This window comes from Dermacentor silvarum, chromosome 1 (assembly GCF_013339745.2).
Source record: "Dermacentor silvarum isolate Dsil-2018 chromosome 1, BIME_Dsil_1.4, whole genome shotgun sequence".
Lineage (NCBI taxonomy): Eukaryota > Metazoa > Arthropoda > Arachnida > Ixodida > Ixodidae > Dermacentor > Dermacentor silvarum.
Window position 1 is genome coordinate 87,877,817 of NC_051154.1, and position 27,556 is coordinate 87,905,372.

Sequence of the window (27,556 nt, forward strand, 5' to 3'; positions counted from 1 at the left end):
GTCACAGAAATAGCATCCTAAATGGCTGACCTGTGTGCCGTTGAGATGGTGTGTAATGCATAGCTGTTTTTTGGCTTCCGTATGCTGATCTGCAGAGCAGCTTTGCTGATGGTTACGTGTTGCAGTTTCAGGTATGCAGGCTTCCCGGTCCTGGGGCACTTTCTTTATCACATTACTTGAAGACAACGTAGATGATGTCACCGATAGCTCCACATCTCCTATGGTCATTTTTGACACAGTTTCTTTGCTCAGCAAGCTCCCAGTTTCTGTCATGACACACATAATACATCATATGTTTTGTCAATGATGGTATACAAAGACAAACTGTCTACTACTTAAAGAAGGGGTGGGGTCTAATATAGAGTGAACACAGTAAATATACACAACAAAAAGCCAAAATGTGAGCTAGATAAGATTCTATTCCTAGAATGACTAATGTAGAGCAGAAATATATTACTGTGTGAGCAGTAGTACTTCCGAACCATTTCTGCCAATCAGGCTAATAAAATCTGTTCTTTTTTTACCTTGCCTGCTAAGAAAGCTCATAGAAACTGTGTGAAACATTGAGATTCTCATGCAAGTAAAATATCTAAGAATTTACTAGAAGGTGAACTGGAATTTGCAGCCATACAGCTATAACAAAAATTCGTACATTTTGCTTGGTAGCTTTGCATAGCTTTGCTTCTCAGCAGAGGCTAACTACGAGCTTGCACTGCCAGCATGAGAAGGCAATGTTGATGCCATGTGCTCCTGTACAACTCACCTGAAGGTAACGATGGCCGGCCAATGATGAACACATTTCCTGAAATTGATGTTGTCGGCACTCGGCTGCTAGACAAAGTGTTTATGGCCACACTGGAGGTCACCCTGTTGCACAAGGACACTTCTGGCAGGGGACACTCCTCATTCAATTCTCGAATGCTGGCGATGCAGCTACTACTATTTGTGCTTGTTCCATTACTTTTAGGACACTTGTTCAACCGGATTCCATTCTCTTTGCGGGCTTCTTTGCGGTTCACCACCGCCTTTGGTGATGATGGTACCTGAAAAATAGTTTCCATTTACCAAACACCTCAAAATGGATTGAATGTTCTTATAACTGGCCTACCACGCCCAATCACGTGGAACTGGGTAGTTTAGGGGGATGCTGCAGGACAACATTAAAGGGGCACTAAAGGCGAATGTTAATCGAAGCTAAAGTTATACATTAGTGCTTAAAATTGTTCAAATGTGACACAAACCAAAAGCACACGCCTCTTGTGAGCAAGAAAATTATGTAGAAGAAACACTTCCAGCCCCTTGATTTACATTCATTGTTAGCAGCTACTAATATAGATAACCAAAGGAGCAAAAGTGAAATCTGAAATTGGCATCTGAATAGAATCTGAACGGCCATCCAGCTTTTGCATGTGAAAAGCAGACCCTTCTAAAAGCATACTACTTCCAGCTGGTAAGAAATGATAAATGCCATCCCCCAAAAAGATCACGTGCTCGTGACGCCTGCAGCAGAAAGGATGTTCCACATCCGCGCCTAGGTTTGTGAGTGGTGGCGCTGGCTAACACTCCCAGGGTTAGTTCTAGTTGTAAAACAAATACCCCAAAAAGTGGATGGGAAAACGGCTCCGTGGTAGCTCAATGGTGAGAGCATCGCACGCGTAATGCGAAGACATGGGTTCGTTCCCCACCTGCGGACAGTTGTTTTTTCATCCATTTTCATTTTCCATTAATTTATCATTTCTTTAATTCAATTAGTAAAGTACAAGTAATTTCCCCTATGTTGTCCTTGGTGTTAATGTTTGTTGGCTTCTTATGATATGATTAATAAAAATCGGGCCCCTCGGTTCCCTTTCTTCTCGTTCAACTGATCCACCATGTTACATTATCCAAAGTATCACTTCCACTGACAGCAGACCTTACGTAAGTGAAGAAATTATGAAAAAAAACAACAACACTTGCAGCCCTTTCGTTTTCACTTTCTTAACAGCTACTAATACAGGTTATAGGGACCGAAGCGATGCCCTAAAGCTGAAGGGCGTTTCATAGGCTAGGCAGACGCATAGCTGACCGGTCAAGCAAGCAACTAGAAGCCATAGGAACCAGAAGACAATGGTGTCACTGCACAGATAACCGTATGGAACAAACATGAATGTGAAACTGGCAGTGAACGGACATCCCAGCTTTTGCATGTGAGAAGCAAACCACTTTGAAAGCATTTTAGTTCTAGCAGTCTTAAACCCCACAATAATTCCAGCCCTGTATATCTTCATACAAACGGAAGCTAAGGTTGCCATAATTAAGGTACAAATGGTAATGCTGCAATTTTCTAGAGGCAATGACATGTCATGTCAGCACCTCCTCTATTTTTTCAATTCCAGTGCAACCGCTCGCTCTGCAAAGGGACCCAGTGGTGCACCTTAGTTCAGTGAGTTGCCACGATGTGACGCTACCCAGAGGGTACGACTGCTTGCGTCACGCGTGCGTCTGAGCGCGCGCCACTGCCGTTTCGGAGGAGATGCGCTAGACTTTTCACGCGTCTGTCAGGATTACTTTCAACTTCTGTCGTGAGGTGCCACCCAGAGGGTACTCTTCCCCACGACCATAAAGCAGGCGTGAACGCTAGCCGGAGGAGGAGAGCAGGAAAGGGCTATCAGAGAGGGTCATGAACGGTTGGATCAGCCGCATCTGGCTGGCATTTAAAAAATAGAGGAAGCACTGGTCATGTTTAATGATGCTAGGACAAGTGTTGCCAAAGAGCACCAAGATCATGACAACTGTCCCTTAGTGGAAGCATTAATACGAGGAATATATGGAATATGTCTGCAAAGAGGCATAAAAGTCAATGGCTGTATAGACGCCTATGAGATAAGTGGACTAAAATTGTAAGCGTACATGGTGAGATGATATGAACTGCCGATATACACTGAACTGCTCCACACATACTTGTTTTCAAGGAGCCCTGCACCCTCATCGGAGCCCTTCAGCACAAGGTCCCAGACGCCTGTGCTATTTTTGTGAAACTATCCCAGCTAGAACCTCCATTCGTTTGGGCAGATAACTTCTAATCTGACTGTATTTTAAACAATTACAAAACTAATTTACTATACGAAACATTGTAGAGGTCACGGTTTTGCCCAGACTAGTTTTTCAGTCGATTTCCAGTTGGCCTGATAATGCTGACAGACTTTCATTTCAAGCTTTCATGAGAGACAAAATTTCATCCCTAAGGATTGACGAAGAGAATTTATTATATACACAGTAACCGCAAGTTCCAGCTGGAGAGAAGGCATTTGCAAAGAGCCTGTATTTTACCAAAGCAAGCACAGGTTAGAGCTTGCAGAAAGCAGTTACAGACAGATTGAGTGGTAAACAAATATTTTAACAAAATGAGTACAGTCCTCTTTTTCTACATGAGGCAGATTGTTTTACAATTATTGATGTCATATGAAATGTGAACAGCAGAGTGCGTAGCCAAAGGTACAGTTTGTGTTGCCTGTCTGTCATCATAAGAGGGGGCCACACGTCCAATTTGGCTGCTGGTACCAAGAATGCGCACACAACAGGAATGTTTTTCTTGGATGACAAGCCCGCTCACCTCAACTGCACTAGCAGCCAGTGATATTGCACTGCACCAGTATCAGCTGATGGAAACATTGCACAATCTGGCGCTTCAGCGGCAAAGCGAGAAATGAGCATCAAAACAAACAAAAGCCAATATCCATGCTGGGTGTGCAGCCACACTTTTAGCAGCCAAACCCGGTATGCGCAACTGTCTCCAACGATGACTGGCAGACGGTATTAAATTGTGTCTTCGGCCACATACTCTGCTGTTCAAATTTCATTTCATGCCAACACTCATTCAGATATTTATTATGCTCCCGATTTTACAAGATTGTGTAGCCGTCAAACAACAGATAGAATGGCTTTGTCAAACAGGCAAGTAAGGCAGAATGATAAATTAGCTTGCATGTGCGCAGCTCAGAACACAAAATTTTAGGTGTAATAAATTTAAAAATCACAAATGTATACAGTATACAGTAGGCCAAATGACAAGCATTATCTAGTACAGGGGTAGCCAAATTGCAGCTCACGAGGTACATGCTGCTTTTCTCAAACCTACTCATGGCTTGCAACCAGCTGTAGGTGAGGCATTCACTGTCCAATACAATACATATGAATATGTTCAGTATTGCACTAGATATTTCGGAACTAGTCAGTTTTCACAAACCTCTGCACCTGAAGTTAGTAGAACGTAGACTAGTGATCCTCAGTAAGAAGAAAAAAGCAATCAAAAGGCAGTCAAGCGCAACAAGGTCTTAAACTCCCATTATTTTTCTGTAGCTCAACCAAAATCATGAACTCTTTGGAGCTTCATGACAAGATTAATAGAGGGAAACCTGGTACTAGTAACTGCGCCAGCATAGGAATAATAGGAAGTACATGAATTTGCCAAACTTCATCCTTCTGGCTTTAAACAACATTGTGGATTTATTTATTACCCTTCTTAAGGCTTAATTTCTTATCGCAAAATCAATGTTTGGCAACAATTAGCCACATTTAGCCTCTAAGATTTAATAGTTTTTCAGGACATTACAAGGAAGCAATTGTTCAGAAAATTAAAAATCAACACCACTTAGTGAGTGTCACTCGCCAATCATCATCTAAATTTAGCGACATGCACAGTAAAAAACTGCTGCAATTCCATGCCCTGAAAAATATGCAATTATTGCAATTAACTGCTACTGTACAACAATTAAATGCTCTAAAGGAACATTGTGGGGGTTAGAGCACCAACACAACTAAACAACAAACAAAAATAGGTAACATGCTTCCTTAATGTACTACATATGCTCTTCCAATGGTATTGCTGCACCAGATTTCCCTGTATTATTGTTAGCATGAAACTATATGCTTTTTTTGGCTCTGTCTGTTTGGCCACCCCTGGTATTGTAATTATCAAAGGTTCATGTCTTTCATGCTCACCTTTGCCTCCTCTGTCTCTCCTTCTACTAGCCTTGATATAACGGAAGGACTATTGGGTTTTATTTCTATTGCTTCCTTCGTCTTATCAATTTCTTCTCTCTGAAACAAAAGCCCAGTAGAGTTCACTGACACACAATCGAATGAAAAGAGAAAATTGTCGTCCACCTAGTTGTAGCACGAAGTTACAAAGGAAACCCATATGGGTTTCTCAGAAAGAAAGCTTTATAGTTTAATACAAATTTCTCCTGGTCCTGGGATCTAATTCGGGACCAACGCCTTTCTGGGGATGCTAAACATGGTAAATCAGTTGTCGACTAATTCAGCCTCACGCTGCAGTCTGCTAGCCTCCTGGTTAGCTTAGATGGTAGAGTGACCTCATCGTAAAAGCATTGTTCCCCAGTTTAATCCCCGAATCAAGCCAAATTTTTCAACTGCGAAGCTTTCTTTGAGAAACCCGTATGGATTTCCTTTGTAACTGCATGCCACAACTGGGTGGATGACAGTTTACCTTTTTCATAAACCTTCCTCCACTTTGCGGGCTTCCTTTGAACTGATTTGCCAATGATAAAGTGTTTAAAACATACGTCGAATTAGTGCTCCAAAATACAACCCAAATACCGTGAAATATGAAACCTTGTAGGGCGACCTTATTTTAGTATCACTGTGTTAGATCATCATCATTGCTTGTGGGAAATGACAAGACAACACTAATCACTGGCATAGGCACTCATGCTGGCTGGCATCTCTCCAATCCCTTCATTGCATATGCCCGTGTTTCATTGCCGTTTTCTTTTTATGCTCTTCAAAGATGCGGCCGTAATATTTTATTTGTATGGCATCCTACTTTTCTTTCATTCAATATGCATTCTAGATAGGAGCTTTTTAGTGCAATAATTAAAATTTATTTATCATAGAGGTTTAATATTTGGCAATGTTGTATGTAGGTTTAATATTTGGCAATGTTGTATGTACTTATAAATTCTTTTGTACATTTCGTTTTTGTTGCTTCTTTTCAATGTATGTTTGACATTCAATGCATATTAGAAACACACTTTGTGTACTGCCCCCCTTACTCAATGCCTCCCTTAAGGCATTGAGTAAGGGAGATTGAGAGTAATTGAGAGATTTAAGCATTATCCTTAAATAAATAAATTAGCAATCATGTACAGCCACATTGTTGAGAATGCAATGGTCTCCAATCAAATGCCTGAAAATGCTAAGACTCCATTATTACTTTTTATTCTGAAAAAAAAAAAAAAAATCATGCAGCTCCCATGCACTTTAGTGTGTGTTAGCAAAGCTTTAGTGAACCAGTAAGACAGAATGGCACATCCTGAAGAGATGTGCAGCAGACTTCGGCACTAACGTGCCCTACAACTGTCAGCTAAGGCAGCAGCAGTGAAACGGGGCACAGCACCACCGATGACCACAGCATGTAAACCTTCGGATGCCACAAAGCTCTCACGAAAGAGCATGTGTGTCTGAAAGTGCTAGTTGGCACTGGCACGATAGAAGTATGCATGCGATTGTGGCCAAATGCTTAAAGAGCATCATGCTGTTGTGCTGGGAGACCGAAGTTCAATCCCAGCCAAGGACAGTATTATTTTTTTCTTTTTTAAATTTTCTATGTGTGAGCTATTTGGAAAAGCAACAGCCACAGTCAGTAAAGCCCGGAGGGGTTCGTAAGGAAATCTTCACTAAAAATTTTTGGGGGAAGTATTCACCAAAGAGTACCTTGTAACCATCATAAAACAATTTTTGCTACAAGCAGCTTAGAGCCCTATGAATGGACCACCGCTGCCAGGCCAACACAAACTTAACCATAATGAGACTAAGGCAGCAATGAAGGAGGATGCCAGGTGAAGCTAAGCATAACTGTTGCAAAACAAATCCAACAAAAAGATTATCTGTTCGCAAACTATTCGTAAAATTTTTGAAAAATTGCCAAATCTGTACGAGATACTGATGTAAAATGGTAGAAAAATTGCCATGACTATTGGTCGAATAGAATACATATGCGGCGTTTTTGTAAAACAAATAAGTGCAACTTTACAAGTTTAGCACTTTGCCAGACTAATTTACTATGGTGACAAAGTGCTGTACTATACTATACCATACTATACTCCTGCTACAGAATGGGGCATATTTTTCTCTTTTTTTTAAAACCAATTTTTAGGTCCCTCGTATACAGAGAACTTTAGCTGAAGTAGCAGGATCTCGGCAATCCCTGTTTTCAGATTAAATATGATCTGCAAATTAGCATACCCGCTTTGTTTTACGTTTATGTCGCTTGGTCACTGTCCCCTTCACCACTGTTGAGGAATTTGTGCTCGCAATACTGGATTCCACTGCCACATGTGTGGATTCTTTTCGACTGCCTCCCGTGTCAGTTCCGTTGATATAGCTGAGCAGTTCTTCAACTTCTCGGTCATCTTCATGTCGTTCTTTATGATGATTTTGTTGCTGCTGCTTGGCCATATGAATTGCCTCTGCCTAGAAGGTGTAAAGAAAGCATTCACATGCATAAGTAATTAAAACACCACATTTAACAGATGAAGTACTGCAATTTTTTAGTATTACTGCTGCTCCACTTGAACTGAAATATAGCACTTGAGAGTGAATTTAGCTTCCCCCACCAACCAATTTCAGTTTCGGCACCAAGGAGGTGCACGCATAATGACATGATACACTGGTTTGCTCTGTTCCTAATGGTACTGTGCTTTATAAAGTAAAATTAAAAGAGTACTGACATGACATTTTCAACTCATGTCATTGCGTTAAATGCTGGCAAGCGTCAGAGGACCCTAGACAATTTACTTTAATACTTGTTTCACTAAACCAATTTCAGTTTCGGTACCCAGGAGGTGCATGCGTCATGACGTCATCATACACTGGTTTGCTCTGTTCTTATGATCGCTGCAGCTACCTAGCGTGAGCTCCACCAAAAAAAATTGACGTGATCCTTTTACATGCAAAAGGCATGCAGTAGAGTTTCTAAAACTTCGAAAATGTGTCACTGTTGCTTTAAAGGGGCCCGAAGCACTTTTTATCGAAGTCGAGAAATGCATTTGAAGTTAAACTAGACTATTTCAGAAATATTTCTCAGCAAAAAGTACTTCAATGCATTCAGCAGAAGCGGCGTTATTGGCAATCAAAGATTACGCTTAATCTCCTTCGCAGTGCTCCCACTCCTTCAATGCCTTGCACTGCGAAGGCTACAGCGGAGCGAGACGTACCCACAATGCTCCGCCTACTAAACATCACCTGGCGATCACATTTAATTTTAGATGTTCATGTAGAAGCCACTATTTCTAATTTTGCTACCTACGATGCATAACCGCAGTTGCCCTCAGCAAGCGGGCTTGTTGCAGCACTCTGAAGCGGTCGCGGTATCTACACTCTGTAGCAGACCATAGCTACATGCAACTGTAGTGTGTATGTCCAGCGCTTGCTTTGTGCACGACAGGCCTGAAGTGTGCGCTCGCGCTCATGTGCTCCAGCCTGACCGTGCTACGTGGTTTGGACCAGCTTTGTCCTGCACCAGCTTGACCAACAGATACAGTGTAGACCGCTTATAACGTAAGTCGCCGGAGTCGCGAATATCCGCACTATAACCAAAGCAACAACTTTCAAGGCCGCACATATGCAAAACATGTGCACCGAGCCGCCACGCGTTTGCGACAGTCGAGGAATGCGGCTAGAACGTTTGCATTCAATTTAAAGTCGAATCTCGTTAATTCGAACCAAATCACGCGGCGGCGCCTCCGACCGGTATTGCTCCGGCACCGCCATAGAGTAAAAGCTGTCACGTCACGTGTTGACCTTGCACGCTGCGGCTACCCCAGGCCAGCCTACGAAACTGCCCACGCCGGCAAATGCCCGTTTCCTGATAACGGCAGAAAACGAAACTTCGGGGAGCTGGCGCCGGCCCGGCTGGAGCAGCGGCGCCTGCACGGCGGCGGGCGCGCACGGTGACAGTCGAAAGTGAGGGAGCTATGAGGGAGGGCGAGGGGAGCCACCGAAGCGGCGGAGTTGCCGAGGCGAAATCCGCTTCCCTGCCGCCCTCCTCCCTCACATTCCACGGTCTCTGCGTGCGCCCTTCGTCGTGCCGTGCTGGCGCCACCCGCTCCCTGAAGTTTCGTTTACTGCCGTTATCGTGAAGCGAGCGTTGGCTGGCGTTGGCAGTTTCGTGGCTCTCGCTCGCTATGCGTGCCGTGATATTTCACGACTCGCAATCAAGATTCTGGTTTCATCCTCACTGGCTGTTCGTTTACACCACGTGCCCTTCTCCACTTCGTCTTTCTTCCTCGAGCACTCCTTGGGGCGCCCGTTTGAGGGGAGCGTTCGCCGTCTCTGCTGACTTCCAAACTCCCAGGCAGCCGCACTGTAACCGGTATTTCGTTTCCCGCAACTGCACTATAAGCGGTTACGATATAAGTGGTCTATACTGTAGTATCCACTTCCAACTTGCGCATCTTGAAGTGGTGTCTGCCAAGGCATTTAACCAGGAGTGGCCAGGAGTGAGTACACGTTGGCAAGCGTACAGTTGAGTGCAAAATATTAGAGACCACGGGAGCGGCGACTGAACTGCATGGCTGCGCCTTCTGACGGCTGCGCGCCGAAGTTAGAGAGCACCTACTGCGCACGTGCGTCCTTTCTTACCTGCCAGCCTGCTCGTTCACTCGCTTCAACCGCGCGCGCACCGGAACGCGTGAGAGAGCACAAGGTGTCCCTTGTGCAGTCGCCGTCAAATCGCCCGAATGATGATGTCATATCGTGACGAAAACACTTCATTTGCACTGGCAGCGCTCGGAGCGGGCCACTCTCTGCACCTTGCTTCTTGACGTTCCGCGGCGCGAAAAACATGCTTCGCGTCACTTTTTTTCTGAAATCGAGTTTTGTGATAAGGTCAGAAAGCAGCGATGTCTTTTGCGCTCCACTTCCGGAAATTTAAGCATGATGCAATTATTTGTGGTACTCAGTCCAAATATCATGTGCCCAGACACATGCGTGAAACCACTGAATATCGAGCAGCTGGAGAGAGGAGCCAGGGAAGAGAACGGGGAATCATCGCAGAAGGCACGCGGGCAAGTACCGAGTGTCCGATCTGCCGAGTTTCAATGATATGCAATGCATAGTTTATTGGGAAGAATAAAGAGTCCCGCTCAGCTACGGGGCTGTGAAACGCCAGACACGCTTTGTACCGCAACACGGAATATGACCCACGCGTCACCCACGCGATGGCCCTCGCGATCTCCAAATTATGCGAGGCAGTCGCGCCACACTTCGATCGTTTGCAACGCGCCGCATGAGGCAGATTGTCCGCGCCATCTAGACAGCAGATTGTCCGCGGCAAAATGAAAACACGTATAGAGGTGCGCTCAAATTTCGCATTAGGAATTATCGTATAATGGTCGGGGTTTCCTTTTCATTTACTGTTTCTGAGAACAAATCTGCGATGATTCCCTTTTCTCTTCCCTGGCTCTTGTCTCCAGCTGCTCGATGTTCGGTGGTTTCACGTATGTGTCTGGGCACATGATATTTGGACTGAGTACCACAAATAATTGCATCATGCTTAAATTCCAGGAAGTGGAGCGCAAAAGACATCGCTGCTTCCTGACCTTATCACAAAACTCGATTATAGAAAAAGTGACGCAAAGCATATTTTTCGCGCCGCGCAGCATCAAGAAGCAAGGCGCAGAGAGTGTCGCGCTCCAAGCGCTGCCAGTGCAAATGAAGTGTTTTCGTCACGATATGACGACATCATTACTCGGGCGATTCGACGGCGACTGCAGAAGTACAGTGGCTAGCAGAAGTGACACCTTGCGCTCTCTCACGCGTTCCGATGCGCGCGCGGTTGAAACGGGCAAACGAGCAGGCTGGCAGGTAAGAAAGTACGCGCTTGCGCAGTACGCGCTCTCCAACTTCGGCGCGCAGCCGTTAGAAGGCGCAGCCATGCAGTTTAGTCGCCGCTCCCGTGGTCTCTAATATTTTGCACTCGACTGTACATGTGGTCTGACCTTAAGTTACGCATGGTTCGAGGCTAGTTGAGTGTTCAAAACTAATCGAAATTAGTAAGACCCAATGGCTATGACACTGATAAGCAGGGTGGCTGCCAGAGTTTAATTGCTATGCGGGCGGCCGTGGCCGAGCGCGAGCAGACGACAGTCGGTTTCGTCTGGAAGTACGCAATTCTTATCAAAATTCAAAAGCAGATTTTCGCTTACTTCTGCCTGTTTATTTAACTGCATCAATAAATATACACAGTAACAGTGGGAAGAAGTGCACTGATCCAAACAACCTTCATGATTGAAGTCAGCTATTGGCCAATAGCAGCTGCATATGCAAATCTGATATATGATGAAATATAGCAGCCTAAAAAGAGTGAGAAGGCTTCTGTTGAAGAGAGAGTGTTAGCAAAAGAGGTGACTTTGCACTCTGCTTGTGAGCTCCACGAGCCATGAATCACGTGAAGCTGTGAGATGTTCACAACAGCATATGCTATCCTCAGACTGTTTTTTTCCGCGAAGCCCAAGGGTTGGTTCAGGACCCCTTTAACTAAAAGAACAGTGTGCTCTAGTTATGTACACATTAACTTACATTTATCCTATGGTAACCTATAATCTAAATTACAGCCGCCATTGCCTACTCTTGATGCAATACATTCCCAGGAGGTTTGGAAGGTCATTGCTCTAAGGCTGAAAATGAGGTGGTGCCCTGGCTTGAGTTTTGACACTGATGTCCTTGCAAGCACACATATATAGAGTTCTCGTTTTTTTCTGCCCCAAAGGCTCACAAAATTAGTAGCCACATGGAGGTGTCACTCACAAGGGTGAGAGAAACCTGCTTTAATGAGATGCTGGAGATGTGTCACTCACAAGTTCATTGCATAATGGTACTGGCAGCAAATACAGGTTAGCGTCTACCTCTTTTTCGCTTTATGCAACGTAAACTAGCAAACATACTGCATCGCGCTGCCACTCCTCTTTCTGGCGCACAAAGTTTCTCATGAAAGACCGCTTTCATGTACTCCAGGCTTAATGTCGTCGCCAAAGGCTGTCGCTTTAATAGCGTTGCTGGTGGGAAATAACAGTCCCCGCACATGTGGATCTATTTTTAAAGCATGCAAAATTGACTCGAGGTTGAATACAAGTCATATGGGGTGTTAAAACCCCACAATGTATGTGACATCACTGGTCCTCTGCCCACACTCAGTATAAGCAGCAGCTGTAGCTACAGGAATCAGAAACCATTGTTTCAAATTTCTTTTTGCATGTTAATCTTCTCGAATTTTACAGGTGCCACTTTTCCTTGCTGCTGTACTTCTTGTGCTTGTTTACTACATTGTGTACAATCGACAGTAGAATTAATTTTTTGAGGACAAGATTTCTAAAGATTTGATGATTCACAATGAAGTTCCCCTCTGCACATACCTAGCTGTGGCTGAGAACAAGCAGTGTTCTGACTTCCTACCACAGCTCGGCCCATAAGGCTCTAACTTAATGTGGTCACAAAAAAGAAATCATTGAAATTTCAAAGCCTCAGAAATATACTTTTCAAAGTGAAGTGATTTTAAGGGCTTCAAGAAGCGCTTTAAAGGCAACAGGCCTTGTAGCTTTTAAAATAAGGCATCTAAAGTTACCAACCTTTCATTTTCAGACAGAATCTTAACGCACTGAATGACACAAGGGGAGGTGAAATCACATCATGTTTAAAGCATTATGAATGCAGATTTGATTAGCTATTATTCATGTAAAGACAACTTTAAAAGCTGGGAAAACTTTTGCAGGGCAGAAAAAAAGTAAGACATATATCCCACTATCCACCTAGGCTGTTCTCATCATGTGCAACTTGTGTTCTTGTTTTCCACTTTTACACCTTATGGCTGCCTCTAATACTATTATAAGGAGCCTGTGTACATTAGTATACATGTAGGTAAATCACAGCGCATTATAGACAAAGGACAACCACAGAAATGAGACACAAAGGCACACAGCACCCTACGAGTCTCGTTTATGTGGTCATCCCTTGTCTATAATGCGCTGTGGTTTACCTATCTCTATGCAAAACCAATTAGCCTGAATTTCCATTTTACTATGTACATTAGAACACAATATAAGTAATATATTCACATTTTGCAAGTTTCCACTTAGTTTTATAGCACTCTTGGTACGAGCATCACCTTTTGCCCTGTACTACAAAAGTTCTTAGAAAACGTGCTTCTGTTAGATGCGACCGAGGCAATGCATTTGCAATTTGTGATGCCTAACAAGGCTAATTATTAGATCTATTATTGATATGGTTGGGTATAATAAATGGCAGTGCATAATATCTCCAAAACCAGAAAAGACTCAGCTGAAGCAAACACACATCTTGGGCTATTTTCAATGAGCCTATATCTCCTTCAGGTGCCAATACATTCTGTCCGCTGAGAATATAGTTTCATCTTTCTTGCACCTTCAGAATAATGAAAACCGTACTGCTGCAGAACAAAATAATATTTTTCATTTCTTGAGTGAGTTTCGTAAAATTTACAGAATGTGGACTGCATGCAAGAACTCTTTGCAGGAACGCCAGAGATGAGAATATCAACTATTTCATGTCTAACATACTTGGAAAGCACCTATCCAGACACTTGAAATGTATGCCTCATGTAAAACATTGTGAAAACAATGAAAGAAGTGAATCCCTTACACCTATTATTCAAAGTTCCAGCACAGGTTTAATCAGAAGTGCTTCAAGATATTTGCAACACAGTTTAAATATACCTTCACTTTAATCAGTGCTTTTTATTTTGATACACTATTTTCGCATGCACAATTGTGCACATAGCACCTGAAGGGGATATGGAGAACTTGAAGCGTAAGAAAGAAGTATACATAACAAAGTTCTCTGTGGCATTTTGAAAAAGACCAAGGAGATAACAAAACACAGCCGAAAAAGCACCAGTTAACAGTCACTGCAAATTCTCTGCCTTAACCATAGATAAGAAAACAAAATTCTAATTAAGTGCAAGAACATAGCCACGTCGTTGCCACATCTCACCACTACGGTGCAGTGAAGCTGTGCCAAAAATGGGACAGGCACGTTTCAGTATCCATCAAAGAGCTCAAAGGACACAAAAGAGAAATACTGTATATTATTGCGAAGGGCTGCACTATTATATCTGAGGCAAAATATTCAAGAAAAATATTTCAGAAATTATTCATGTATGGGCAGTATCCCCCTGTCCCTAGTGCAGCTCATGATCAGTGCATCATGTGACTGCACAATAATCTGCGACACAATGTCTGCTGCACAATATTCATTGGGGTGCCTCTATGCCAGCACTGGTATTGAGGTACCCTATATCTGGTATGAGGCCCCCTAGACATCTGCAGCTCTGCCGACATATCCATACAGCATGTTCACGCAGTGTCTCACAGTGCATGCTACAATTATGCATCGTGTGATCCTCAGCAAATCTCTAGTTTTTATAGTTGATAGCGTGACCAAAAGCATTACTGTCATCATGCAACTCTTATGCCTGCTGCCTGCAGGTTGTCTTATCATGGTTTCCCGTTTTGTGTGAGCACCTGTGCACTCTGCTAACATGTGAGGGCTTGGGCCACTTTCCATAGACAGCCCTTGCTACCACTGTTACAGAAAAGAGTGAAAGCATGAGGGTCTGTGCAGAAGTACATGTGCCATGTCAATCCCAGTTGCACCAACTCTCCACGCTTCACGCGCATGCTTGTGCAACAAGTTGGATGCCTATGCTTCTGTACTGCTTGAAACACCAATGGCTGGTGCTGTGTTTAGCGTTTCGTTCACCATTTATAGAAAACACTCGTAGATTTATCATAGTGTAAATAGCTCCCTTTGTAATGCCACTTGCGCAAGATTTGTTTGGAGAGCACACTTCTGGTGCAATGGCTCCAGTTGCTCTGGCTCCAGAGTTACATGCCTGTATCTATGGCCGGGATAGCAGGAAACATTAAAAATTTTAGCATACGGTGGGACAAATATTTTTTATATAGGAAAGCATGTATAGACACCTGAAAATCTGGACCCAGCCTTGAGACAAAAGTGGCTCCCTTACATGAGAACATATGGTACAGTTGACCCTCGGTGTATCAAATTTAAATGAGATTGAGAAAATGTTGAATGTAGAAAAATATGCTCAATAGGCATAAATACCATCCTCCATGTCACACAGGCAGTTAACAGAGATTGTCAGAAGCTTACTCTATGTTGCATTCAAGACTCCCAATTGTGAGCTTCTGCAAAAGAATGCATTTCATACTGCGGTGCCATAGCTCTATAGATGCTTCACAGTGTTGCCACATGGGTGCTGGCATCTTTGAACACGTGACCGCGCCGCCACTGAGCTCCTTCTGGCCTCCCCTTCCAGATAGCAGACGATGTGCTGAGTACATTAAGAAAAGCGCCGTTTTCATTTTCTGGGTGGGTTATTTACCAGAGACTAAAACGGAACGTTAGTGCAGGTGTTAATTTATACAGGGTCTTATTTTATCCAGATGGAGGAGAGTTTTAATACTCCAATACTCCACTGGAGGATGCGTGTGCATGCTCCAATGAAGCAATACCCAATTGCGCATACTTTGTTTTCTTTTATTTCTCGTAACAGCAGATAGCTCTTACCACCTCAGTACAGTAGATTGTGAACAACGCCCCCGTATGGGAGCCGGGACGTCTTTTCTTCTATTTAAACTTTTTGGTTGGCGTCCGTTTTACCTTCGAGCTTCGGCAGTTGTGAGAGCCATACTACGCCCCCATTATCAATGGGGTCAGCCAGCCTTGAATGGGGGATGATAAGAGTGGCATAGAATCGAGTGTAAGGAATTGCTATAAAACCGCAGTACAGTTCTTAGCTCTGCCGAGTACACGGAGATCGCATAGTGTTAGACGATACTTTTTCACTTTTTCTAGGTTACAATATCACACTTTGCTCATTTGCGCAATATGTTATTCTATACAGTCAATAGTTAAAACAACAAACCCATTGGCTTCTTGTGGTGACTGAGGCATTAGGTTGCACTCAGAAGGCAAGCAATGGCGTTGTATGGCATCGGAGCCGGTAGCGCTATCCCTTTTATACTCCACAATCTAATCGCTGCAAAGAGTCTATAGCTAGTGCATACAGTTGCAAAGCATAAGTGCCCAGTGCCCTGTCGTCTTGCCATTGTGACGCTGTACACACAAAGCTTTCTGCTTGAGAGCGGCAAGCAGCCAGTGGCCAAAACAATCTTTGATAAACAGTTCTCGCACATCACCTGGGTGGGAAAAAGTCGGTGACGTGTGGCTGTTATTCTTCGGCGCCATAAAATTCAAGTCGTTTTGTCCAAGTACGATTGGCCAGAGCCTTAAACCACATGAAAACCATGGGAAATACCATATTTTTATGTGTATAACCAGCTACTGCGTATAATCCATACCCCCAATTACAGCAGCCCGGAAAGGGGAAAAAAAAAAAAAAAGCTGTTCGTATAACCCGTGGAAATAACTGCATACAAGTCCAAAATCCCAACGGTGATTTGGTTTTTCATTGTATCGTGAAGCGCTTCGTGAGGACCGGGGGGCCGCCACAGGCATGGGTGGCGTATCATCATGTGATCACTATCCGCAAGCTCAAATTGCAATCTTCTCTGCCATGTGAATATAGCTTTATCTTCAGATTCTGCTGTGCTATGACAGCCGCTGAGCGCAGCTTATCGTGATCAGAGTTCTAGTTTGCCAGCGCCGCGGGCTCTATCTGCTGACTCATCATCATCAGCCTATATTTTATGTCCACAGCAGGACGAAGGCCTCTCCCTGAGATCTCCAATTACCCCTGTCTTGCTCTAGCGTATTCCAACTTGCGCCTGCAAATTTCCTAACTTCATCACAAACACAAGACTACTAAACACAAAATGGAAGTCAGTAAAGAGGAGGAGATTGGTTGACCATGAAGGAGAGAAGGTGGCTTCAACACGCGGAAGTGGGGTTCCTTTTTTTCTTTTTTTTGATAGGAGATAATAAAACATTGAATGGCAAAGAACCTTGTCTTGAGATGTAGCTACACAGCAGGGCATGCTGCACGCTGCCGCTATTGAATTTTTGGTGTGGGTTATACGCGAAAAAATACGGTAGTTGTGAATGCTGGCACAAGCTAAGAGGCTGTTAGGGCACTTCCTCTTCCTCGTTAGGCTTATAAACATTGCATAAGCCCATATCTTCAGCCACCACAACACTGGCTAAGATTTCTGCATCCCTGGAATCCCCTGCAACTTGAACCATATCACCGGCACTGACGAAGTCATGTGATGTGAGCTTGGCCAGAATAGCACCAGAGAAAGCTGTGAGCTGGCAAAGTGCATGGGCATTGATGTTCTCCACATTTGTTGAATTCCCTTCCTCTGTGTTCAAGAGAAGCCCTGCTTTGGAAAAGCTTTTTAAGGCAGAGGTCGACTTGACATCAGACAAGGCTCTTGTATAATAATTTGTATGGTTCCAAGTAAATCAATGTACTGCAGTTTTGCTGTTGTGTTAGCTGGCAGGAACTTCTGTGATTTCCTGTAGCTCGCATGTGGAAATTGTCCAGAAGACAAACACTGAAGACAGCCAGTACAGCTGGTGAAGTTGGTCTCATTGAAGAGCGCAATCAAAAAGCACATCACTTCAGCCATCAGCATAAAGCTGTCCTGGACAGGAATATTCCTAGCACAAATGTACATAAACCACCTATCATGGGTATTTTCCACTGCCTTGAAGGCTGATGTTCATGCTCAGCAAGCACCTGAATAGCCATGCTCCATTACCTTTCCTTTGATGCATAGACTTGTTCTAAACATGTACAAGGTGCTCGGTGAAATTCTTAATGCCTGCGCCACTGATGATTTCTTGCCTTGCTCCACTAAGAAAATTATTTCAATCTTCTTTGTGAAGTCCAAATGTTTGCAATTCTTTGTATACAAGACAACAGCACAGCATCACCCAATGACAAAACACAAGCAGTGCAGTGCAGCAAAATAAGCTAAGTGAATGGCACACCTTGCAACGCGAAATGGTGGGGATCACTGGGGAACAGAAAAGTAAACTTTCCTCTGGAATAGGAGGAACAAAGCAAATATGTATAGTGACGGGAGGTTGTGAACAGAGACTAAAGCCCTTATCAGTGAATATGTCATCCTTTCTGCGTGTTCTGCATGCCTACAAGCTCACCCACTTCCTTTTGCCACACTGTCTCTGAAGTTTTGAATGTATGTCACTTGTCATCATATTTCCTGTGTCACTTGGTGGTGAAATCATGATTTGTCAACACTGCCAAACCGCCAACTGTAGGCAGCACAACTATGTGGCCAAATGCCAATGTGCAACCGGTCATGTAAGCAAGCAGTGCTGAGGCAAAGACCCCTGTTGGGGCATCAGCCATGTCATTAAACAAATCACATGTGCTGTGATACTTGGTGCCAGAAGTTTGGTACCACGAAAACTCCTGCATCAGCTTCCCTTGGCACCACTTTACACAGCACCTGCTAGGGACTAATCAATTCGCTACTGATTTAAAAAAAAAAAAAAAATGATGTCAGTGCTGTGGTTAAACATTAAGTAAGGAAATTTGACCTCCAGCCATTTGCAATCGACCATTTTCCACCCAAGTGCAGCATTTTGGACGATGATGATGATAACATGTTTATTCTTTCTTTTAAGGATAAGATCGCCCCTTGACCGAAGTCATATGGATGAAAGGGGAAGATGGAAGAGGCACTGGGTAGAGTCAAAGTGCGGGAGGTTGCTCTCATGGATATATATTGCATTTACTCGTGTAAGGCCCACACTTGTATCTTTTTTTTTTTTTTTTTTTTTTTTTTTACAGGCTGCGGGCCTTAAATTAGGCGTGCTTACAGCTACGAGCTCGCATGTGAGGTTGCTCTCACAAATATACTGTAATTACTCATATAAGGCCTGCCCTTTATTGTTTTATTTTACAGGGTGCAGCCCGTAACTCTTTCCGTACCACGCCCACTGGGCATTGTTAGCCTGCTATCGATCATTTGAAATGGCGCTTTCGAGACATTCCGCGCCGCTCATGGACACACGGCACTATCGGACGTGAAGGAGGAGAACTATATTTTAGTTTTCTAAGCCGTTCACTTTTTTCGCACGAAGCAGTGATTTTTGAACGCACTTCAAATTTTGCGATCGTCGCAGTAGAAAGCAAAGATGGCCTCCTCCGAGAGCAGCGCGTGCGTTTCGAAAGATCACAGATCTGGTGATTCCACTGCCTCTGCGGCTGATTTTATGGATGGATCGAGCAGCAGCAAGTCTGAGGATGCTGCTTTTTCGTCGGACTTTGAGAGCGACGACGACGCAAACCAGCCCAGAACATCGGCAGCCACAGCCCAGCACACCTAACTGGAGTGCTTGCAGTTAAATTTTTGTAACGGAATACCTGTTCAGTGAAAAATTTTCATTTTTTCAGAGAGAGTGTCTATTAGACAGCAATACATTTTGTATATCTAATAATGTTCGTTACATTTTTTTCTTAGTAGATACAACGTGTCTTTACAAACTTTGTTAAATTTTATCCCACAATCTTTATTTTGGCAATTTATATTTTTTTATGACATACATCTCATTAATAAAACTTTTATGTGTGAATAGTGCATGCATTCTGCTTTTTGTTTATGTATTACACAAAATATTGAGTGCAGTAGTTCCTTCAGAAAAAAAAATCTGGCATAACCTAAAAAAAAAACCTATTTTCACCACGGTAGGGAAAGAGTTAAATGAGGCATGCTCATGGCTACGAGCTTGCCCTCTCAAAGCTCGTATGTTCTACGTGCTGTTCATTGTAGACACCGTGAAGCTCTTGGCAAAGACCTTGAACAAAACCACATAGCCCGCTTTCAATATCCACATGCACTTTTGCAGCGATGCCCTCTTCATGTGCCTGAAAGCATGATGCAGCTAAAGAATGAGCTGCAGCACAGTCAATAGCACGGTGGATCTGTGCCACATGATTTGGCGGGAAACCCAGATGACGACGATGATGCTATCGTCGGCAGGACAATAACTAGTGCCATCTAGTAGCAGCATGGCAAAGTTAACGAGCATGCAACATGGGCTCCAAGATTTGGTAGCGCACGCTACCCCGATCCATGCCATGCCATGCAAGCAGGTACGCGCATGTGAAACTTTTCTCAAAATTTTTGTGCTCCACAGTACAGGTGCAGGTCTTACACAAGTAAATATGGTAGAACAAGAGGCTCTCAAAAAACCGCATCTGCAGATCCAGTCTAGGAGTAGGATGGAACTGGCATGCAAGTCCGGTGTATTTTTCGATGGCAGCTGCCATGGCTGAATTTCGATGGAGGCATAATGTCAAAATGCTTGTGTATTATGACTTGGGTGAACATTAAAAACCCCAGGTGATCAAAGTTAATGCCCTCCACTACAGCATCTCTCAGTGCCTGTGTTGCTTTTACACCCTTAGTGAGTGTTTCTCTTTAGTGCCCTTGAAGAGAACAGTATGGAGAAACATGACACCCACTGATTTTGCAAATGCATGCAAGATTTCTTTTTGACTATACTCAATAAAGTGGACGTACCTTTCGTTTGCTAAGGATAAGCCGTAACCGGTCCCGCATTTCTTGGTAATTCTTGCTAACAGGAGCCACAGGAGGTGCCCCGTGGCCAAACACTTCGCAATAACAACAGTCACAAACACGACTTTCGCCAGCACTTCGTTGGTTGGAGGCTGTTGTCGAGGAACTGTGCTCTGAGCACGAGTCATCCATTGAGTCCTCACCATCTAACAAGGCATTATCACAGTCAGAGTCCAAGCAAGTTCCTGCGGAGAGAAAAAAAAAGCACCTGGAAATTACTATTGCGAGAATGAAAGACACCACGTAAATAAAAATAAAGGCACACGCATAAATCATGTGCAATTAAAGGGGCCAGCCATGACATGGTCCTTAACCTGAAATTTCAATGTGGAATCGCTGTCTCTAAGCCCCCCCCCCCCCCACACACTTATTAACAGCGACTGTCATTTTGGCATGGCATGTGTGTCGTCAACAAGTGCAGGGCTGCTGCCATGTGCACTGCGCCAAGAGGGTGCATGCCACCCACTGTGCAAGTGCTCTAGATGAAACCAAGCTCGGCGAGAAAGTGCAGGCCGACATGTAGATTTCTGTTGTGATAGTGTTCTGAGCAAATTTTGCAGCTTGCCAGTCCCTTTGTTCGACGTTCAGCTCCCATACCTTACGCTTTTCTTTTTTTTTCGGAAACTTTGAGAACCATGTCAGACGAAGCAAAGTTTCCGAAAAAACCATGTCAGAGGAAGCGTCTGACATGGTTTGCTCTGTTTGCTCTGGCACCCAAGGGCACAGTAAGTGCGTTGCCGTTGGATTGTGCCAATTTTTTTCACTTGTGCGATAAAAACAGCACTTGCAGAAACAGAATGCCCAGATGCACATGTGAAAACGAAACCATGTGTATACAGAGCACACTGACCACACATAACGCATTTCATTTTGTCACCCATCAATGTTGCCAGACTGCTGTACAGTTCAACTATGATAAAAAATTCAAATACAAATTTTCTACCGCACTGAAAGCACTAATTTCTTTCAGCTAGCTGTGGGACATGTACGGCTTAACATGCAGTGCATAGAATTTGTTGTCTTGGCCCTTTAAAGTAAATCAAAAGATGTTTCCAGTGGAGATTGAAAGCTTAAAGCCTTCTAGCAAACTGTTCAATGACAGCTATAAGTGAATGCAATGAGCAGTGAACAGCAATATAACTTTAGGAGGATAATGAGGCATTTACACAGAATTTCTGATCAACAAAACTCAATGCAGAGTTCTCCCCAGAAATTTTTGAGGGGTGGACATGTTGTGATATCCCTTTGTTCATTTGATAAGACTATTCTGCCATTTTGAATGATACATTCAACAAGTTTGCATTTTGGATACATTAGCCCCTTAACGGCCGATGACACAACAACTTGTCATCACAACGAGCATCCTCTGGTGCCAATGACGATTTAACCATGACCTGAATTCACGGCAATTTTTGCAAAATATTGCCCGAAAATTTGCAAAAAATTTTATAAGGAAATGGAGCAAAATATGCTGGTCTTGAAAAAATTCTGCACTTTTAACATTTTCTTTCGTAATTGTCATGGCAGTTAAGGAGTTAACAAAAGAAACGTAAGCCAGAAACGCAGCCTACCATGATAACCATATGTGACCGGGATGAGGAAATGCACAGCTTGCCACAGTTAAAATGCACACTAAGCGCTGTGGGGAGCAAATATCCAAGAAATTTGCCTGTTAGATTAGGCTTTAAAGAAGCCCTAGAAATTACGCGGTGTGTACATGTTTTACTAGTGCATTTAGTACTATCTCTTGCATTGTTCTTTTTTTCTGCTCTTTTGCTTAGTACTTGTGCACATTCAGTCTTTTCTTGTCATTCGTTAAATGTGCCATCCTTCGATGTCACTGACAGTTGTCGGCCCGGCCTACAGCCATGTCAAGTGATCTACTAGGAGCTAGAGCACTGCACGGGCCCGGGCCGGCCCGAAAGCCCGGGCCCAGCCCGGCCCGCGGGCCGGGCCGTCCGAAGCGTTTGTCGGCGGGCTCGGGCCGGGCCCGGGCTTGAGGCCGCGGGCCCGGGCCGGGCTCGGGCTTGAGGCCGCAGGCCCGGGCCGAACTCTGGCTTGAAGCCACGGGCCCGGGCCAGACTCGGGCCCGCTCATTGAAGGGCCTTCGAGCACACGCAACCATTATGCATTGCATGGTTCAATGCATTCTGTGCCAAGCTGAAGTGACACGTGCGAGATGACTGTCATCATCATCATTAGCCTATATTTATGTCCACTGCAGGACGAAGGCCTCTCCCTGCGATCTCCAATTAATCCTGTCTTGCGCTAGCTGATTCCACTTTGCGCCTGCGAATTGCCTAACTTCTTCACCCCACCAAGTTTTCTGCCGTCCTGGACTGCGCTTGCCTTCCCTTGGTATCCATTCTGTAGTTCTAATGGTCCATCGGTTATCCATCCTACGCATTACATGGATTGCCCAGATCCATTTTCCCCGCTTAATGTCAACTAGAATATCGGTCATCCCAGTTTGTTCTCAGATCCACACCACTCTCTTGACTGCATATCTTATCAGATGACTATATCTCAACAAAGAAAATTGTAAAACAGATGAAGTTCTCATTTTTAACAGCGGAGCTGTTTCGGCCAGGCCTAATGTGTCCCCTGAATCCAAAAATGTGGGCCGATCCTGGGAGCAGTGCAGAAAGGGTCCAAGAACAATGGCACATACACCTATGAACTAGGATATATCTAGCTAAGAATGGTGGGGACTAATTGCCTATCGATAGGCATTTGATAGACAATCCATAGCTAGTCGATAATCGATCAATAATCAATAAATTCCCGAAAATTCTGGGGATTACTTGGTAGTGCTTAGCCTAGCCCAAATACGTGGCCAATACCTTACGATAACCAATCAACAGCCAATCAAGAGCTAATCAATAATGGATCAATAATCAATAAATTCGGATAACTTGGTAGTGCTTAGCCTATCCCAAGTACGTGGCCAATTTCTTGTAATAGACAATAAATAGCCAATCAATAGCTGAAGAATAATCAATCAATAATAAGTAAATTCAGGGAAATGCTGGGGATGACTTGGTAGTGCTCAGTCTAGCCCAAAAGCCAGGACTAGCTAGGTGCCCATCATCTCCGCTGTCACTTTAGCATTGCGCCGCCAGTGCAAGCTACGCAAATTTTTTTTTCTTTTCCGCAAAAACGAACATTGTTTCCGCGTAAGAAAAAATAAATTATACAAAGAACCACTCCTCAAACCATTTCCATGTTACCTCTTTTGCGATCGCACTATTATCAGTGTCGATACTATGGCATTATTTTAGCGCTAAGGCATGTTACTTTTGTGCTTCAATACATAAAACAGCGTTTTCCTCAAATATTTAACTGGAATGCCCATGCATTTCGTCGGACACTTTGAAAATTAATATCTCGAAACTGGTTCAGTCCTGAGAATTCATTACAAGTGGATACGCCTTGCGAACTCGGCGGCTAGAATTCGTAGGTTGAAAGATGTGCCGTAAAATAATTAATTAAAAAGGTTATTTGCGTAATTATGTTAGATATTCAATTAGGCCATCCATTAGGCCATCCATGTCAGAATTAGCTTGGAACTACATAAAACAATTAGCCTCCTTAGAGCGTCATGGCATTAATGCGAACACAAGAAATCCTGAGATATGGTCAATTCCATACTTCAGAACTCTCTATAAGCATCAGTCGTTAATACATTACCTATCATTCACTTTGAACAGATACAAAAATGGCGGTAATTTCAGTAAGAGAGAACTCAGCTGACACTTTGGTCACTTGTAATGTACCTGATGTGATTATTATTCAGCCTTTGCGTATGGTTCTGAGTAGATAATGTAAATCCTGTTTCGTTTTCTGAGCAAATGTTGATCTTGTAAAATTCAGTCTCATGCTATGTTGTATAGCTGGTGTTGCGTTGTTTTGTATAGCTAGTAATGTTATTGTAGTGTTGTTTAAAATGCATTCTGTTAAAACTTTTTTCCAATTCTGTTAACTCGCTGTGACGCAAATATTGTTTGTCTTTCCGTTCATAGCTATTTCGTCTATGAGGAATTCCAGCGACAGCTGGAAATATATGTGAATTATTGTGCATGTGCGCACACTGTTTGCTATACTATTGCTTTACCTGGTCTTTTGGGTCACGTCAAGCTACATATGTAGCTTTTAGTCCAAGATGACCGTCCAGCATGTAAACTGGACAGCAAATTGATTTGATTTGATTGATTTCGTCGGACACGTTGAAAATTATTATCTCGAAACTGGTTTAGTCCTGAAAATTCATTCAAAGTGGAACGAATCATAGCCGCCTTGCGAACTCGGCGGCTATAATTTGTAGATTGAAAGATGTGCCATAAAATAATTATTTAAAACTTTAATTAGCGTCATTATGTTAATTCTACAATTAGGCGTTTTGATTTCTCGTGGAAGTAAAGGCCGCCTCGTCAAATAGTTTAGATCAAATATTATAACTGTGCTATCTGCCACAGGCAATCTTTAAAGATTTGGTTCAGCTAAAATGAAACGCCTTGTATATTTGCATGCTAAATGACATCATAGAACCATATCGTACAAATCAAGGTAAGTGCATGCGCACCACCAGAAATATAGTAGCACAGGCAATGGGCCGTATTACTGATGTTCCCGTGGGAGAAACAAAGATTTCGGCCTTTTATTGCTTATATACTGCAGCTGATTAAACCTCGAGAAGGTGAGGCTGACAGATACGGTACAATCTGTAAGTAAAAAAAAAAAAGATTTTTTTTCTTACAGGCCGGGCCTGGTCATGCACACGCGGGCCCTAGCTAAGCTTAGTAATGAACGCCCGGGCCCGGGCCGGGCCCGGGCTCAGTAACACGGGCCCGGGTCGGGCCCGGACTTGGAACCACGGGCCCGGGCCGGGCCCGGGCTGGTCTTGGTCATGTACGCCCGGGCCCGGGCCGGGCTGGGGCTCTGTATTACGGGCCCGGGCTGGGCTCGGGCCTCGTAAAGCGGGCCCGGGTCGGGCTCGGGCCGAAAAATCAGGCCCGTGCAGTGCTCTACTAGGAGCACTGTAGATACTGTTTATGATTAGGCTTTACAACGAATTATCGCAGAATTAATAGCAGCAATGCCAACTATAGTCAGTACAGTAAAGCCTCCTTAATCAAATCTCATTAATTCGGACGTACTTGGCCGCACATAGGTTAATTTGGAGAACTCGGAACTAGACGAGCGCGGCACGTTGCAAAACGGCGCTAGCGTCTAACCGAAACAAAGTGGCGAAGACACATCGCCACAGTCATCAGAAGTAATTGTACGTGAACAATACCAACGCTGAAACGCTTCATACCTATTTGTGCCTTCATAGCCTTTATTCTTGCGTTTACGGTCATGCATAGCACCACGTTCGCCGCGTGCCTTCATAACTGCGTAGTCGTCATCCATGATCGCGTCGACAGCAACCACAGTTTCGTCCACAGCGGTTGTGGCAAACGGTAGTTTGTTTTGGCTTGGTGTGTGTGTTGGCCGCATGTCATCAAAGCTGCATGGTCGCCATCCATGATAGCATCGAAAGCGACCGCAGTGCGATTCGCAGCGGCTGTGGCAAACAGCTGTGCATGCAATGTCATAAACGCGGTGGAAGCTGTTGAGGATGAAGAGCGCCGGCTTCATACCGTATTTGCAGGAATATAACGCAAGATTTATTTTGAAATTCCTGGCCTCAGAACCCGCTGTGTATTGGGGTTCATACAACACAAATATAACATGGCTTTTTTTCTTGACATGATAAATAGGTCAAAACTCGCCCTTTTACATTATTTTGGGACGGCACTTAGCAGTAACGGTGACTAAAGCTCTCAGGCCCTTTGCTTTTTAGTGTTGTTTCCTGTTTCTATAGTAATAATTCCTGTTTGCATGGTAATTTTTACTACGTAATATATTTTTTCTTTTTCTGAGAGACCGAAATCCCCTCCCATTATATTCGTGGTCGCATTATTTATGTGCAAATACGGTAATGATGGATGGACGATTTGTTGGCGACCAGCTCACTGGCAAAAAAATAATTGGGATGTGTTTGCGATAGTGTGTGCGGTAGTGCCGCAGCTGCGCTGAAAGGAAGTCACGAGGCCTTCGCCGCTGCGAGCAGTAATCAGTCCCGAGATGACAACATTTGCAGCTTTCGCACTGCTTTTGTGCAAAATAGAAATGGAATTTGCTGATTCATTCAGTAAATAAAAGCATATTGATGTAGTAAGCATATGCTTATTGTTTTCTTGACACCCTCGATAATTCAACATTCGGTTAATTCATAAATTTCTTGCGGTCCCATGAAATCTGAATTAAAGAGGTTTTACACATAAATTTCAAATACAAACTTAAAGACCAACTGCAACGAAATTTAACTCGGGTTAAATTACTTATAAATGCTTAGCATATGCTATCAATGTAATCTTGGCAAAGCCGCAGGGCTGGTAATGGTCTAATTCTCTTATTAGCAGCCTTTGAATAGCGCCTAAGCAGATGACGCGTGCACCTTGTGGTGAGCAGTAGCAATGTGGATATGGCGAAAGTTTCATAACCGTACATGACTGCTGATCTCTCAGTTGCGCCCAGGCGCATCGGTCGCTTAACATTTGCAAGTTGATGGATCTCTCTTTCGGCATGCTTTCTCGTTGCGCATGTGATATGAGCTGTTGAAAGAATGCCAAAACGTTGAGTGGCCGTCAGGTGCTCGAACATGAAATGGAACACGAGCGATGGCTGTGTAGTACACAACGCAGGCAAGTGCAACGCAGACTAGCTAATGCACACAAAGCATGTAAACTGCACTTGATGAAGCTGCACAAGCTACATTTCACTAGCACAAACACTTCTCCGTGCAAGAGCTTTCTCTAGATGACTGACTACAGCGAAATCTCGATATAACGAACTTCAGGGGACTGCGGTAAATGGTTCGT

At 43.8% G+C, this 27,556-nt stretch overlaps 1 protein-coding gene across 1 annotated transcript in view; it reads right to left on the reverse strand.

Annotated features, from left to right (window-relative positions):
* LOC119431868 (uncharacterized) overlaps positions 1-27,556 on the reverse strand; it is a 143,478-nt gene that overhangs the window by 41,752 nt on the left and 74,170 nt on the right. The window contains exons 12-16 of the mRNA XM_037699317.2: positions 20,574-20,815; positions 7,246-7,473; positions 4,981-5,079; positions 764-1,043; positions 31-266 (exon numbers count right to left, since the gene is read on the reverse strand). Coding sequence (XP_037555245.1) covers positions 31-266; positions 764-1,043; positions 4,981-5,079; positions 7,246-7,473; positions 20,574-20,815 — 1,085 coding nt within the window. The remainder of the gene's footprint in view (positions 1-30; positions 267-763; positions 1,044-4,980; positions 5,080-7,245; positions 7,474-20,573; positions 20,816-27,556) is intronic.